We start from the raw sequence: 18,202 nt of genomic DNA on the forward strand, positions 1-18,202 counted from the left end.
AGGAAATCTCTGGGTGCTTTGTCTTCAAATCAGGACTAGGGGAAAAGATGGGAGTTGGGTGAAAGCTCTTCTTGAACAAAATGGAGATTGGTTTTTTGGACACAAGAGTTAAAGGATTTTATACCTATGTTACTTTATAGTTAATCACCGTAGAAAATATACACAGCTCAAATGCTTTTTGTGTATATTACACGTAAGGGTCTAGAGTCTCATTTTATCTAATTGGTAATCGAAGAAATTTATGTTATATATCCTTCCAGTTCCCTTCTAGATTTTAAGAACCAGGTTTGCAGGGGATATTATTCAATAAACTAGAGGATGTGATTTGCTACATAAAATCAAGCAAGGAGCTAAAAGTCTGCCCTTCCATACCCGTCAAATAACAACCGTTAATGAGATATCAAAGAAAGAAAGTATAGCTAAGTGAAACTGTGACATATACTTTAAAAATAAATTACTTTAGATTTCTGTAATTTAACTAAAGTAAGACAAAGTCATTAAGAAGAATGGGACGGTATCCAAGATATGTTGTTAAGTGATTTTAAAAACAGTTAAATGATGGAAGGTATGTATACTTGAGAAGAGCCCGTTGACACTTTTTTTTTTTTTAATTTATTTTTGGCTGCGTTGGGTCTTCGTTGCTGCACTCAGGCTTTCTCCAGTTGCGGGGAGCAGGGGCTACTCTTCCTTACGATGCACGGGCTTCTCATTGCAGCGGCTTCTCTTGTTGCAGAGCACAGGCTCTAGGCGCACGGGCTTCAGTAGTTGTGGCGCACGGGCTTAGTTGCTCCATGGCATGTGGGATCTTCCCAGACTAGGGCTCAAACCCATGTCCCCTGCATTGGCAGCCGGATTCTTAACCACTGTGCCACCAGGGAAGTCCCTAGCCTGTTGACATTTAACTATACGTACATAATATGGAAATCTGAAAGAACAGACCCCAACTTAACCAGCTTTGTGGGGGTGGGTTTTTATTTTATGGGACTTTCACATTCTATGTTTTCAGTTCTGTAATAGTTACAATAGGGACTTCCCTGGCGGTCCAGTGGTGAAAACTCTGTGCTTCCAATGCAGGGGGCATAGGTTCAATCCCTGGTCAGGGAAGTAAGATCCCACATGCCATGTGGCACGGCCAAAAACAAAAAAAAAATTATAATGGTTTTACCACCATAATATGTCATTTGTTTTCATTTTTAAGCATGTTGTACATAAAATAGAGTAGAAAACAAAAAAATGAGTGAAGTTAACATTTCAGTTAGATTATAGCTGTTAGACTCTATTGGTTAAGAGTGTGGACTCTGAAGCCGGGCAGCTGGCTTTGAATCTCAGGCTGTCACTTCCTACTTGTGGAATCTTCAGCACATTCCTTTTCTTTCCAAGTCCATTTCCTTGCCTTTAAAATGGGGATAGTAACAATAATACCTCCCTCATAGGGCTGTTGTGAAATAGTAGAATACCCAAAGAATCCTCTCAGAGCAGCACCTAACACAGTAATCACACAACAGAAGTTCACTATCATTATTGCAAATGATGATGATGGTGGTGATGTTGGTGGTAATGGTGATGGCGGCTAAACTGATTTTTCTTTTAACATTTGAAAGTATTAAACTATAGAAATGTTATTACTATTCCCTCTGATCTTCAACTGCTAGATCCCTCTTCACCTTCTTCCATATTTTTCTCCTAGGATAATAAGCAAAGTCCTAACCTGTCTTTAATTTTGGCAGGTTGTGAAGACTTTATTAGCTTTGTATTTGAATTTGGAAAGAGTTTATGTTCTATGCACCTGACTGAAGATGAAATTGCATTGTTTTCTGCATTTGTCCTGATGTCAGCAGGTAAGATAACCAAATACAATGGTTTTTAAGTTGTCCAGGTAAAGAATTTCTACAAGTACATAACTTACAATGGCTATAGACTATTCAGAGGGACTGCCACCCTTACTAAGTCTAATTTTAAGTTTTTCAGACAACAGTCCCCTGCTACACACGTACATATACATGTACGCTTCTAAGAGGACCTCATGCCATTCTGATAAAATCTTAAGAAATGAGAATTGAATAAAATCCCGTCTACAATTAACCTCCTGCTACCAAGAGAAATGCTGTGGTAGAGTAGGTGTGCCCTTCTCAACACCAATCTCCAAGATAACATGGTTTTTAAAACATTCTGCTTTTTAAAACAAATCCATTTGGATGTCATCCACAAGCCTATCTGAATTTAATGTATGTTTTCAACCAGTACTGCCTCTTGGTGATCATCATTTTTGCAAATTTGCTATCTTCTTTTTGGAATTCTTAAACATAAAGCCTTTATCCTAAATTAACAATCCTTAATTCATTTGGCACTCTCTTGACAATTTAAGTTGCCTTGGACTATAAGGCAATTTTCATATTTGCCAGAAAGACTAGCAGGATTGATATGAGTATGTCATTCAGAAACGTAACTATTAGAAAGGCTTAAGGGCCATGGTGGTTTCATTTGCACTCGTCCGAGCATGGCCTTAGATTTAAATGGCTGTCTTTTTGGAAAGGGTGGACCCTTCCTTCTTTCAAGTGTCAGTAAAGATGGGAAAGGCTTAACACTCTGTTTTGTAACTGTCCTAGATCAGTTTTTCACTCCTTTAGGAGCAAATTTTGAAAGAGGGGTGAAAGTGGCCTGTTAGTCCCTGACTCTGCAGTGTGGTGTAATAATCTGTATCTAGGAGTCAGGAGGAGTTGGGGTGTTCTGACACCATGTTGGAAGAATACTCAGGAGTATGGTTTTTCATATTTAGATCGCTCATGGCTGCAGGAAAAGGTAAAAATTGAAAAGCTGCAACAGAAAATTCAGCTAGCTCTTCAACACGTCCTACAGAAGAATCACCGAGAAGATGGAATACTAACAAAGGTGAGAGCCGAAGGTTTCCAACTGGCAAGCCTGAATTATCCTTGCCCAGATCACGCCAGGCACGTTTATAAGTCATGCCACCAGACCCCAAAAGTATCAGTAAGCAACGGCCTACTGAGAAGAGAGAAGTATCCTCATTTCAAAAAATTATCTTGGGCCAAAATTCAGGTTAAATTCTATTTATTATCATTGGTTATAAAGTGTCCTGGAATAATAGAGCAATGATAGAATTTTTTTTAAAGCATTAATACATTCTGAAGAATCCTCCACTTATCCCATCAAAGATGGGCAGAAGGCAGAATTAATGTTCTGCCGTGATATAAACTAGAGAATTTAGAATTTAAATCTTTGATTTTAGAAAGACGAAGTTATGAAGGACTAAAACAACAGAATTAATCTATTCTAATATTAGTTCTAGTTCCATTAAAGTCATTAGTAATCAACAGTAAATGACTTTTGTATTTTCTTCATCAGTCTCTCATTACTACCCTGTATTCAAAGCATAGAGTTTCATTTTTGCTAATTATTATCTTTCGCAATAAAAATATAATTAGGATGTCAATTTAAAATATGATAATATCCTTCAGTGTTAGTGCTAGTAGTATGTATTTGGTCTTAGAAAAATCAGCCCTATTCTTTCTTGGATTATTTTCTGTTTTCTTTCTTTTCTCCTGATAGCTAGGTTAGGTCAAAAAGGGGAAGTTGGGGGGTTAAATGTGGTTTTTTGTTTTTTTTTTTTTAATAGTAATCTTTTATTTTTATTTATTTATTTATGGCTGTGTTAGGTCTTGGTTTCTGTGCGAGGGTTTTCTCTAGTTGCGGCAAGTGGGGGCCACTCTTCATCATGGTGTGCGGGCCTCTCACTATCGCGGCCTCTCTTGTTGCGGAGCACAGGCTCCAGAAGCGCAGGCTCAGTAGTTGTGGCTCACGGGCCTAGTTGCTCCGCGGCATGTGGAATCTTCCCAGACCAGGGCTCAATCCGTGTCCCCTGCATTAGCAGGCAGATTCTCAACCACTGCGCCACCAGGGAAGCCCTGTGGTTTTGTTTTTGACTTTGCATCTGTTAAATGAGACACTGAGGCAGGATTGGGAAAGAGAAGGAAGAAGAATTTTCTCCATCTTCTTGCCCCAGTGCAAGGGTACCATTAGGGTCTTTGATTATAGAGAGCACCTAACACATGGCCAAGATCGATGCTCTGGTGAAAATGTTTCTTAGGATTATTCTGGGTGGAGATAATAAATATTTTGTGCGGTACAGTGCTTTAGAGTTTAAAAAGCATTTTTGCAAGTCATGTTATTATACTCAACAGGTAAATAGTCAATGCTGAGACTTCCACCAGGCCTGCTGACTATTTTTTTTTGTTTTCCAGGCAGGGCCTCTTGCTCAGACCCAGAATTGCTTTGTTCTAGGCAGAGCTCTTTCTCCAGAAGAAACTTGTTGTCACTGGAGTTGACTAGTACTCATTTTGCATAAAATATGTAGGGGATGCCGTCATCTCTAGTTGCAGTGACCTCACCTACTGTTGGCTGTCCCCTTGCCCACTTCTCTGTTACCACATGTCTTCCTTTTCCCCAGTGGTAGAGGGCGGGGTTCAGGATGGTAGAGCAGAAAGCATGTTTGAATAGGAGGAGGAGGTGAGACACTTGGGTTCTTTTGCTTATGAACATCTTTTTGGGTTACAAATTATTTGTCTTCAAAATCATATTTGATGTATACCTGGTATTCTATGATATGACTATATCATCATTTATTTTTACCCTCCCTCTATTACTAGACGTTTAAGTTGCTTCAAGTGTGTTTCACCATTGTAAACAATGTTGAAGATCATCCAGGTGCCCTGATTTTTGATTCTCACGTCTCTTCTCTCCTGACCCTATGTCCTTTCTTCCACTTACAGTTAATATGCAAGGTGTCTACATTAAGAGCCTTATGTGGACGACATACAGAAAAGCTAATGGCGTTTAAAGCAATATACCCAGACATTGTGCGACTTCATTTTCCTCCATTATACAAGGAATTGTTCACTTCAGAATTTGAGCCAGCAATGCAGATTGATGGGTAAATGTATCACCTAAGCACTTCTAGAATGTCTGAAGTCCAAACAATGAAAAACAAACAAACAAACAAACAAATTAACCGAGACACTTTATGGCCCTGCACAGACCTGGAGCGCCAACACACTGCACATCCTTTGGTGATCGGGGTCAGGCAAAGGAGGGGAAACAATGAAAACAAATAAAAGTTGAACTTGTTTTTCTCATGCATATGATTTCCATTATGCCTACAGATACGGACCCTTTTTCTGTCTCGACTTCTTGATCATTGACCTCTGTTTACAACAGAAGGCGGGTACTAAGGTCAGAGGATGTCCTTTTTTTGTAGCTCACTGCCCACAGACTTTCTGCATCTGTCGGTAACAACAGAGAGTCCAGCACTAATCGGTGACTGGTGTGCATAGCGGAGGTTGCGGCATTACTTTGCACAACTTGCTGTTTGTCTCATGAAGGAAGTTTTTATTTTTTCACCGATTATTGCCAGTCAGCAGGATGGCACGAAAAGGGTCCATAGCACTAGCAACAATAGCATTATAATATATTACAGGGTAAATGGGCATGAAGACTATATATAGCTAAAAGAGATATTGTTTATATATTGTTTTAATTAATATAAAATGTAGTTACTGGTGTAGCTTTTCCTGTTGAATTGATAAGGCACTTTCATTTTGCACCTTTTTTCTTTAAATTAAATGCTAGCGTGTTCACTGTCGTGTCGCATGTGCACCAGAAACACAAGTTTAACTGAGAAGGCTTGGAAGGTACGTCGGGAGGTATTTATGCTGCTGTTTACACAATTACTTTTAAAAGACTGGCTGGTCATATCTAGAAATCACGCTGTTGGATTAATTTTTTTTTTTTTTTTTACACATGAATTTGGAATTAGAAACAGAACTCTCCCTAAATTGTACTTTGCTTTTGGGTCAGTTTAAGGATAGATGTGTTTATGCTTCATACAAAGTTGAGTGATTGATTGATTGGTGCTGGGGACTTACACCCTCGTGCACAGTATTTTTTCAAAGCTTTTGAAAATGCCACCTCACTGAGGCAGGGGAAGGGAGGCTCATTTTGCACAGCTGCGTAGTTATATGGACTCAGCCTCAACTTGGAGTTCTTATGCTTTACGAACAGATCAGTAACCAGAATATTTATCAGAATCTAGTTTTTATTAGAAGAAGGACCCAAAGATTATATCTGGAGCAAATGCACACTCCCCATGTGAAAACATGAAGCATTTACTTTGTGAATGTTTATGTTCTTGGTATAATCTAGGAACCCTGAGAGTTTATCTCAGAGTGAATGGTTTCTAGACTGCCTCTAGATGGTGTCATTCTAGAACACTGTGTTCTCCATATTTCATAGTCGATGGATAGGAGGGCAAAGGAGGCGTGCGATGTTGAACCAGTTTCTCTTATTTAAATATTAACTATTTTAAGCCTTTAAAGTGAAGTCGATGCAAGCTGCAAACATTTACTTTTGTATTTATCTTCACTAGAAAACTGTGGACTGTAATTTATTTTATTAAATCTTTAGAAGATTGTTTGGCTTTTGTGTTCAGGTAAGAAATATTGAGTTGTTTTTGTTTAATTTTGTGGCTTTTTTTTTTTTTTAATAATTCCCAGTGGGGGAAGGGAGAAGGAACAGTCTGATAGACAAGTGTGCACATTTTAAAATAAGTGACCTTTGGGAATGTAGGCATTTAGATGATGATTTTAGTCACACTCGGAGTGGGATTCAAACTTCTGGTCTGCCATCGAAGACCATGTTTGTACAGAAAAGAGAACATTTCCCATAGTGTAAAGGTGGGAGTTTCCAAGCAGCCCTTTACAGCGAAGAAAGCATCTCCCCTACCACCAGGGTCCCTCCCAAATCTTCTGCAGGAATTCGGCTCCTGCTGTCGTGCTGGGTCATCAAGCACGAGTTTCCCAGAGCCTTCTACTCTGTTTTTAACTGCACTGGCTTTCTGACTTGTTTCCTGAGGGACTTGGAAACGGGGAAGGAATTATTCACACCGAAGTGTGTATGAAGCCTAAATGACATCTAAAAAATTGTTTTTTCAAAAATATAGTAAGGGTTTCGCCATAAATAGAAGACGAGAGTAATACTTACTTAAATTTCTTACAAGCATATAAAACTTTATGTGACTTTATATAGAGAGGTAACTATCAGCATATAGTATTTATATTTGGGCAAGAAGGGTTAAATCAAATTTTTTATTTAAATAAGCATAGTTCCTTGAAAGATCAATAGTATTTATACTCTGAAAAGAGTACCAAGCTTAGTTCGGTTATTTATTTATCCTTTTTTTTTTTTTTCCTGTTGTTTCTCCTTTGGGGGGAAATGGTGTGTTTTTATTTTGGTTTTGGTTTGTTTTTTGTTTTTGTTTTTTGGTCATTCTGATTCACTAAATTTGGGGATGGTTTTATTAAAGTCTATTAACTTCTTTTTAACCAAAGCTTTCTGAATATGACCAGCCTCAGGTGCTAGCGCGTTAAAGAGCAACTAAACCTAATTCCAGTGTCCATTTGTGAAATGATGAGAGCTAATTGAACTTCTCTGAGGGTGAGAGAGAACGCAACGTTGAACTTAAATTCCTTTTCCCCGGAAAGGATTTTGCATGTACCTAATGCAAAAAAAAAAAGCTCTAATCTCAGTAATAGTCACACCATGGTGACATTGCTTTTAGAGTAAACCAAGATACATTGACATGATGCTGCTACTAGGTCTTTGTGAAAGAAAAACAGGGTGTGAGACTTTAAGACTAAGTACATCGACAGTGTAGGAACAGAGTAGAGAGTAATAGAGGCGTGCTAGGTGAAATGAGGGAACAACTATTATTCGGATCGACGTTGGGATCTGAAGTTAAACAATAATCTCTGTTGAAAAAAATATGAGGTACAGAGAAGGATGTGAAAAACTTCGTATTTTTATTTTCTTCCTTATTATAGAAACACCTGTGTGATGACACAAAATACTTGGTGATATAGAACAATTATTATTAATCGTTCTTATAATTAAAATTTCCTAAACTTAAATGTGCAACAGTCTTTTAAAGATTGGAATCACATCATTGTTATCCCGGCTGCTGTAATGCCTTTTATACATTTTTTAACATAGGGTAAATAAGGCTTTTGCACAGAGCCTGAATACCTTCGGTTACAGTGGTGTCCAAATGATTGCATTATATTGTGAAGAAACTGGCCGTGGTCACAATGAAATCAAAAGTGCAGGTGAAAGTGCTTTTGGGGGCAGTTTGCAAATTGTGGTTAAAGCTACGGATTTTTTTTTTTAAGTGTTCAGCATCCCAGTTTGCTTTAAAGGTGTGGGTTTTTATTTTAAGTCTTCAGCATCCTAATTCACCCTTTCTAACTTAAAGAAAACACGACTTAAGACACTGCTTCTAAGTTTGGTTGTTCTTTATAGTGTGGATATTCAGATCTCTGTGAGTGTATGGGGGTGGGCTGAGGGTCAGATGAGGAGGGAGCGTGTGTGTGTGTGTGTGTGTTTATGTCTGTGTGTATGGTTTTCGTGTGTATGATGTGTGTGTGTCGAACCGCTTCTAGGCTACTAAGTGTCAATGGAAAAGAAAATGTATTCAAAATACTTAAATCAAAACTAGAAGATGGGGAAAAAAAAGATTTATTCTATACAAAGCCTTGTCTGGACCACTTTAGAGAGACTTCTATTTTTTTAACCCTTCTATAAATATTTGATGGCACTTGAAATATTCCTGCAATAAAATGTGATTTGTGTAAAGGAAAAAAAAAAAAGATTTTGTAATGTGAAACAAAGAAAGAAAGTAATGTAATTTTCTAAAAAAAAAAATACAAACAAACAAACTTTGTATTATTTTCTTGATGGAATTTGTCTATCTGTCTTTGGAAAACTTTTTATTTCATTGAATGTGCCATTGTAGAAACACGTGTTTTTAGTTTTAGACTTAAGGAATAACTGTTTGCGTTCCGACATTCCAAAATGCAAAACAACCTAGTAGAATCTTTAATGAAAAGGTTTAAGTAGGATGTAAGCTTCTCTCATTGTTGCTTTTTTGCACATGTTCTTCATTCCTCTCTAGTGCAATATGTACATAGAGCACTTGCGGGTGTACCTTGATCCCTCAGGGAAAAATACATATTTGTACAGTTTTTTTTGGTTTTGTTTCTTGTTTTGTTTTTTTGTGGGTTTTTTTTGCCTTTTGTTTTTGGCTAAGGAATGTCGACTGAATCACTTGTTATTGTTGAGGGGCAGCCAGATAATAATCCTAAAGCCACTGTTTCAAACATTGATTGTTTAAATCATGTGTCCTTCCAGTGCTATTATTTGAAGATAATAATAATAAAAAGTTATTTTCTGACAGTTCTTTGTGCTGATTGGTGAAAAAAAAGGGTAAATAAGCACCTTAAAATTGACTTACTGTGAATGACAATCCCTCTTGATATCAACAATAGAAGCCCTATCACTTCGGAGTTGGGGTTAAGAGTCAGAAATAATGTGCTCAGGGATCTTCTAAAACTCTTAAAACAGGGTGGCCAGTACTACTGGGACAAAATTGTGTTTTGTATTGTTAATAATAATGATAATACTATCCCTCCAAGGCACAAGTGAACTGTGTAGAACTGCGCGTGTGTATGAACTTCACTGTTGTTCATTTTGTTTTGTTCAAAATGTATGCGTTCTTCAGTCTTGTATGCTTAAAAACATTGAATAACTTCCAGAGCAGTACAAAGTGATGCCAGTATGTTCAAAAGATAAATTAATAGGTCATATATCAACAAAGAGCATCATTCGAAGTACAGTCCTGCCTACTCCACTTACCATTTCTCTAATAATTAAAATATTCTTGATAAGTATATTTATAGCATTATATGTTAAAAACTATTCTTCCAAATCCTATATAGCATGGATAAAAATTTTTTAAAGCAGTAATGAGATGAGAGCCCTACCTATCAGTGCAGTGAGAGAGGTAAAAGATGAAACATTGGTTTTTTTTTTCCCCAAATACCAGCAAATAACTCCCATTTTCACCATGTTCTCCTCTAGAAACAAACCAAAAAAATCTCTTTATGTAACACAATTCTTCTACTTTCGCATTTGTAATCTGTACGAGAGCTGATGTTTAAAGACAAACAAAACCCACCAGTGTAACAGCAATGTGAGCCAGCTTTTAGGGTTACATTTTACATTTTTGAAACATTTTGAAAGTAATATTTCGATATGTTACTTTCCATAAGGTCAGTGAACATCACTGTAATTGTTGGCTTTGGTTCCTGCACACCTAGAATACACTTTCAGAAGAAGCTTTACATGTTTTCTTACCACCATGGAAAAGCAAAATTTGGGATAACTTTCCATGTTGTTTAGATAAAAAAGAAACCATCACTTTGTTTTGATGACAGACTATGGGAAATGGCAGAAATCTCTCTCTCTCTCTCTCTCTCTCTCTCTCTCTCTCTCTCTCTATATATATATATATATATATATGCACACACACAGACATTACTGACGTACATATTATAACATTTGGTTGCCACTTCTTACTTACAAAGATATGACACAGCAGAACCCCATAAAAACAACTTTATACTGTGGATCAAATTATATGCCCATAAGTGCAATTGCAACAGTAAATCTTCATCTGTTACTAAAAGTCTGTGATATGGGTCTTAATTGTATTCCCAAAACAGTAGTATTGTTAAAGAGGTTCCACCAGACTGGACGAAATCCAATTATTATTGTTTTTTCTTAAGAAAAGAGCAGGCTGGCAAGAAATGTCTTTACAAAGCAATTGGTTTCACTTTTGGGTCTGTTTGCTTATTTGTTTGTGTAATTGTGGTCATTTTTGTCAGGCTCTCAGTACAGTTTTTAAAATAATCCAGAAGCCTGGCTTCATACCAAGGAGACATCGTAGATGGGGGGGAATCTCCATGTTTAACCAGACCCTCAGAACTTAGAGCAATAAATACATTCAGTCATTTATTTATTTATAAATGAATGACAGAATATTCAATCCAAATAGAAACAATGTTTTTTCAGCAATGCAACATAACATGGAGTCTTATGTTAAGAAGGTGAATATGAGAATATTAAGTAGATGCCTAGAAAATCCATGTTTGCTGTTGACATTTAGTGTGTTTGCCACATTAGTAATATCACACTTATTTTTTCTTTTTCCCTTCTAAGAACTGATGAAAGATCGCTTGCTGTTAGCTTTGACATGCTGCACATGCCATTATGTTGTTCTGTAAGAGCAACTAAATTCTTTGCAGTATTCGTGTGTGATTCCGTTCTCCCTCGTTATTACTTTAATGTGGATGAATACTATCTCTAGGAACTTGGTTATCATTGAACAGATTGCATATGTAAATGCAGATAATTCTTGAGCAATATAGTGAATCTGATTTCACACACACACACAAAATCCGTATGTACTGTACACATCTTCCTGAATCCAAAACTCTCTCCTTATCCACAATGGTTTGAAATCTCATATAATAACAGTGGTAAATTTTTAAACGTTAGGACATTAGCTGGCTGCTTCTTTAAATGTACCTGTATCGTCTGCCTGCTCCTTTTGTGGAGATGTGTTTTTGTATTGGATGTTTGGGCCAATGGGAGGCTTCAAGCTACAACATATTTTCCCAGTTTAAATATATTTAACATATGACAAACCCCAGACAAGGCTTTTAATATGTATAAAGAACTGCAGTGTTAGGTGGTTTATTTGCAAACCGTTTTCAATGTTGTCCATTTTTATGGCACCTTTAACAATATTCTTGTTTCCAAAGTACAAAAAAAAAAAAAAAATAGGTTAAATAATCTAGCCATAACTGAATGTCAAGCAATAAAACAAATGACTTCTGTGCATAGACTTAAAAAGAATACAAATTTTAGACATCTGCATGTAAATGCAATCTCTTGTTTACTGCTTTCTTCAACTTGAGCAATTGATTCCTTATTTACTATTAACTTAAGAACTTGTAATGGCCTGTAAACATTTTCTCTCTTACTCTTCTTTCAAATTTACCTTCGTCCCTGCTTTTGAGTCATAATATTTAATGTTGTTCTGCACATCTCTATACAGTTAACTTTTTGGCTTTCATTCTGTATAGATAAGAAAATGTTATATTATAAACAGCCTACTCAGTGCAAATATTTATCTGTTTATCAAATCCACAATATGCTGTATGATACTGGTTTTACTATATAATCTATTTTAGACATAGCTGTTTAGAACTAGAGTGTGCTATTTTTGTGTTTTTCTGATGTGTGGTGCTAGATAAGTTACTTTTGTGAACAAAAAAAAAACCCCTTTTATTCCTAGACAATACCACCTTTGGGTCTTGTTAATTTCACTGAGTATAACTATATATTTGTGTATATATATACATATATATATATATATATATATATCTACCTGTGCCCAACTGGCAGCTGTATCAGAGTGCTGGATTTGGGACATGCTTTTCTCTTTAAATACATAATATCATTATATAAATTATTCTAGAGTGTATTTAATTAGGATAAAATTACTTCCTTAGTATGGATATTTGACATCTATAGGGTGAATTTGTTTATAACTATGGATATGTAAAAACGTATTAGCATTTACTTTATGTTTGCTACTTGGCTTTATACCATATCTCCTAAGCTGAAAAATAATTTGCCAGGCCTTCAAGATCCTAAAGAAACACTCTAGTTTAATGGAGTAATATTTTTTTTCTTACTAAGGCACCTTATTATTGGCACCTGGCAGAGTTATGTATTAGCTCCTATTATAGATAATAGGCACTTATATAAAGTATCCTTGGTGGCTTGATGGGAGAATAAACCTTTCCCCTCCTACCTGAGCCATGAGAAGTATATAGACGTCCGCTATCATGGCAGAACATTGGCCATAAAGCAACTTTGACAAGGGGTGTTCTGTGTTAACATGACCTCAACCAGTTCCATGAACTGAGTGAAGGACCTTCATTTTAAAAGTCATTTAATAATGAGCTTAGTTAAACTCTTTCACCTGTTCTTCCAAGACCTATCGGCATTGTTAAAAAATCAAAGTATATCAAATATCTAACTAAGGATGTAGTTAACCTTATTAAATATTGATTAGAATTGTTCTGTAATATTACTGAATTTGTAAGATCTTTAGCAAAGATTTTTGAGCAATTTATAAATATAGAGCAAATGTTTCTGTTTATTGCACTTTTTGTAATTGAAGGTGATAAATTCTCAAGCCATGGTTATTGGCTTCCGTGCACTGAATATTTACCCACAATTCTAGACATTTTCCATTTTTATGGAAGAGTTGCTGTTACCTTAATTATAAATGCAATCATGTGGTTAATGAGAGCTAATGCTAATAGTTAACCTTTTAAAGTGAATTGGCTACAGTTTAGGGAGAAATCTCTTTTAATACAAATCACATCATTCCTTATTGCTTCTCTTAGAAAGGAATTGAAATCTTTTTTTTTTTAAGCACCATTTAGTATCCTAAGCTTCCTGAGGATAGAGATTGTATCTCTTTGTGTCTGCACAATGGCCAGAACATGTCAGCATTTGATCATTGTTAAATGACAAAAAGTATGCCCCAATTCAAACTTTTTTCCTGGGTTGTTTTGGTAAATTTATAAAGTATGCCAAGCCTTATGGTTAAAACTTTCTTCTACAACTAAGTATTAAAGCCACATTTTAAAAGACCACATGAAATGCTGATTCTAATTGTGTGTAGGTCTTGAGGATTAAGCACACAAATTTCACAAAACTCTGTGAGTAACAAACTCAGCCTTCTGTAAATATACATGCAAGTTTGGAAACAGTAATACTGTACCTATAAATATATGCTGTCTGTTTTGTGTACAGTATGTAAAAACTCTTTTTCTGCCACACTAAAAATGCAAGCCATTTATGGGAATCCTAAAAATAGTATTGTACTAAAACTTTGCTAATGATCTTTATTAGAGGATCATCCAACTTTTCACTTACATTGGGTTTTCTTTTCAATTCACTCTTACAGTAGTCTGCTTATTTCCAGCTGTTTGTTATTTTATTGAGTCCTGAATTTAAAAAAAAAAATATTTTGATTCATTTTGTACATACAAGCTGTAAAAAAAGAGATTTAATGTTGTCTTTTAAATACTCCGATTTTCATTCTAATATGAATGTTGTTATATTGTACTTAGAAACTGTACCTTTAATATTACATTACCTTTATTAAAAGTGCATTGAACACATCAATTTTAGATGTGCTTTATGTACTGTTATCCTATAATAAAATTTCAGCTTCTAATGGAACACTTGCCTTGTTTTTATTCTTTTTTCTTGGTTCTTGAGTTGCATTGTACAGAGTTTTCTAGCTTACATCTTGTCTCCAGAGAATGGAGTAGTAGAACCTTGCTACTCAAAGTGTGGTCCACAGACCAGTAGCACTGGCATCACCCGCGACCTTGACCTTGTTAGAAATGCAAAATCCTAGGCACCACCCCAGACCTACTAAATCAGAATGTGCATTTTCACAAGATCCCCAGGTGATTGGTTTGCATATTAAGGTTTGAGAAGCACTGGTCTATAGTGTAGTACTTTAAAAAATATAATTCATTTCTATTTTGCAGGGAACAAAACACATATACAAGGATCAAGCTACCCTTTGATCAGAAACGGGAAAGAAAGAAATCTCAACTTGTGAGTTAACGTCTATTGATTGATAGTAGCTGCCAGAAATGCAGAATTGAGGATTCTTAAAGGAGGACCATGACTGATCAGTGTTACCTGCCCTGAGTGCAGGAGGGGAGAAATCATGAATGCACACCACACTTTGTCATCTTTGCTTTAGAAATCATTAAAATAGAATGTCAGAATAATGCCAAAGACTTTAATGATGCCAAAGACTTTAAAAATCTGGCTTTACTGCGCTATCATTGTACCATCCCAGCCCCACCCCCTTCTCTTGAGTAGATCAGATAAGAGTAAACCAACAGGGGCTTCCCTGGTGGCGCAGTGGTTGAGAATCTGCCTGCCAATGCAGGGGACACGGGTTCGAGCCCTGGTCTGGGAAGATCCCACATGCCGCGGAGCAACTAGGCCCGTGAGCCACAACTACTGAGCCTGCGCGTCTGGAGCCTGTGCTCCGCAACAAGAGAGGCCGCGACAGTGAGAGGCCCACGCACCGCGATGAAGAGTGGCCCCCGCTTGCCGCAACTAGAGAAAGCCCTTGCACAGAAATGAAGACCCAACACAGCCAAAAATAAAATATAAATAAATAAATAAATTTATAAAAAAAAAAAAAAAAAAAAAGAGTAAACCAACAGGGTTAACATCAGCTAAATATCACACTATTTTAATGATGCAAAACCTCATCATAAATTATTTCCAAAGTAATCTCAAGGACATTCAAATTATAAAATATTCAGAAGTCAGAACAAAGGCAACTGAGTTGGGCTTTCCCTCCACCCACATTCTATAATACCTAAGCGTCTCTTGCACTTTATAAAATAAATATTTGAAATGATCCCAGAAGTCATTGCGTATAACAAACATCATGAATCGCATTGATGGATCCCCAGATTTTCTGAAGGCAAGCCTAGATTCCCAAGAGTGGCAGAAGCCTCTTGCTAGATTAACAGGCACTCTATCCTTTCCCTGTACCACCAGTTGTGAGCTGGAGAAAAATCCAGTTTTTTGCTAATGTCATTTATCTATGATGTGAGGAGCTAACAAACTAGTGTTTGTGTGTTTACTTTGATTCTGGATTTTTTTCTCTCCTTTGAAGGGGAAATATTGACTCTAGTAAGGTATAGTCATGTCTCAGTAATCAATTTGTTGTTTATCTGCTTGATAGACTTCTCAAACAATATTTTTAATTCCAGAATGATTTCTTTGTGGGGGGAAGTTGCTTCAACTATGAATTGTTCTGTGCTTAGAGAACAAAAATTAATTTTAGCCTCACTCACAATTAATTATGATAGTCACCTCCTAGCAAGTCTCACATCCATCCTCTACCATTCTCTCTTTACCCCTCCCATAAAATGCACACTTTATTGTAAAGACAAATATCAATAATTATTTAGTTATCCTACTTGGAATTATTTCTGCTATCATTACCTTCTCTCTGTGGGATAGTTAGATGCTACCTATAAAAGACCAGCATTCATAAAGAGGGTGTGGAGAAAAGGAAACCCTCCTACACTGGTGAGCATGTAAATTGGTGCAGCCACTGTGGAAAACAGTATGGAGGTTTCTTAAAAAACTAAAAATAGAGTTGCCATGTGATTCAGCAATCCCACTCCTGGGCATATATCTGGAGGAAACTCTAATTCAAAAAGATATATGTACCCCAATGTTTATAGCAGCACTATTTACAATAGCCAAGACATGGAAGCAACCTAAATGTCCATTGACAGATGAATGGATAAAGAAGATGTGGTATATATATAATGGAATACTAATCAGCCATAAGAAAGAATGAAATAATGCCATTTGCAGCAACATGGATGAACCTAGAGATTATCATATTAAGTGAAATAAGTCAGAAAGAGAAAGACAAATACCATATATCACTTATATGTGGAATCTAAAATATGATACAAATGAACTTACTTACAAAACAGAAACAGACTCACAGACAGAGAAAACAAATTTATGGTTACCAAAGAGGAAAAAGGGTGGGGGAGGGATAAATTAGGAGTTTGGGATTAGCAATTAGAAACTACCGTATATAAAATACATAAACAATAAGGTTCTACTGAATAGCACAGGAAACTAGTCAATATCTGTAATAAACCACAATGGAAAAGAATATGAAAAAGAATATATATATTTATTTATTTATAACTGAATCACTTTGCTTTACACCAGAAACTAACACAGTGGGCTTCCCTGGTGGCGCAGTGGTTGAGAATCTGCCTGCTAATGCAGGGGACACGGGTTCGAGCCCTGGTCTGGGAAGATCCCACATGCCGCGGAGCGGCTGGGCCCGTGAGCCACAGCTGCTGAGCCTGCGCGTCTGGAGCCTGTGCCCCGCAACGGGAGGGGCCGCGATGAAGAGCGGTCCCCGCACCGCAATGAAGAGTGGCCCCCGCTTGCCGCAACTGGAGAAAGCCCTCGCACGAACCGAAGACCCAACACAGCCAAAAATAAATAAATAAATAAATAAAGTAGGGGAAAAAAAAAATTATTAAAAAAAAAAAAAAAAAAAAAACTAACACAGCATTGTAAATCAACTATACTTGTATTTTAAAAATTTTTAAAAGAAGACCAGCATTCAGATGAACAGTTATTTCTGGGTCTTTTTTTAGCCCAGGGACAATCTTACACAGAATACAACAAAATATACTATAGAAAATATTATCTTCTGAGTAGAAAAATTTGAATACTTTTAGACATTCCGTTCTGACACAGTATATCCTAGACACAGCATAGCCAGTATTTTTCTGGTTTTCAGGAGTAATAATAATTCCTCCCCACTTGAAATACCATTTATTGCTGAAAAGCCTGATTGGAACAAACTACTATTGGCAACAGTATTTCCCCCACTAGTTTCTGAATCAATTACTAGATTGAAACCTCTTTGCTAGAGGGCTATTTCTGGATTCTCACTTTGAAAGGGCCTTATGGATGATTGTAAATTCATGAAGCAATTCCCTGAGTGAAGTAGTTACCAGCCATAAACTCTCCAAGGCCAAGTTCACCCCAGATCAAGCAAAGGAAGCTCGTTAGCCGAGAGGTAGGAAAATAACTTGGTACTGATAAAAAATAGATGATCTTGCACATTTCTCTGTCTTGATTTGGTCTAAAGAAATACACATCTAGAACAACTCTGATAACTTCACTTAGCCAGGTGCTTGCAGTTTTAAGAGTTATTTTTGAAATTGTGGTCCACTGAAACATAAACTCAAAATAAGTAACTACTGTTTTAAATTCTTTCAAAAAGAAATTGGCTTCTCATTCAACTTCAGAGTTTGTTTATTTCTCAGTTTAGAAGAAATGGAAACCAAATCTTTTTTCTGCTTGAATATCCACAGAATAAGATGGAACAATCACTTTGGAAAACAGTTTGGCAGTGTCTTAAAATGTTGAACACAAATTTACCATACAACCCAACAATTCTATTCCTAGGTATCTGCCCAAGGGAAATGAAAACACAAAGTTCACACAAAGACTTGTATACAAATGTTCATACCAATATTACTCATAATAGCTAGAAAGTGGAAACCATCTAACATCCATCAAGTGTTGAAGGGTTAAAAAAATTGGGACATATACATAA

General features: G+C 36.5%; 1 protein-coding gene across 2 annotated transcripts in view; it reads left to right on the forward strand.

Moving 5' to 3' along the window:
* LOC103012995 (nuclear receptor ROR-alpha) overlaps positions 1–9,300 on the forward strand; it is a 182,841-nt gene extending 173,541 nt beyond the window's left edge. For both annotated transcript variants that reach the window (XM_028166473.2, XM_057543454.1), the window contains exons 8-10: positions 1,728–1,838; positions 2,777–2,889; positions 4,788–9,300. In XM_028166473.2, the coding sequence (XP_028022274.1) occupies positions 1,728–1,838; positions 2,777–2,889; positions 4,788–4,952 (389 nt within the window). In that variant the 3' untranslated portion in view covers positions 4,953–9,300. The remainder of the gene's footprint in view (positions 1–1,727; positions 1,839–2,776; positions 2,890–4,787) is intronic.
* Positions 9,301–18,202: the final 8,902 nt, after the last annotated feature.

This window comes from Balaenoptera acutorostrata, chromosome 3, assembly GCF_949987535.1.
Source record: "Balaenoptera acutorostrata chromosome 3, mBalAcu1.1, whole genome shotgun sequence".
Taxonomy (NCBI): Eukaryota; Metazoa; Chordata; class Mammalia; order Artiodactyla; family Balaenopteridae; genus Balaenoptera; species Balaenoptera acutorostrata.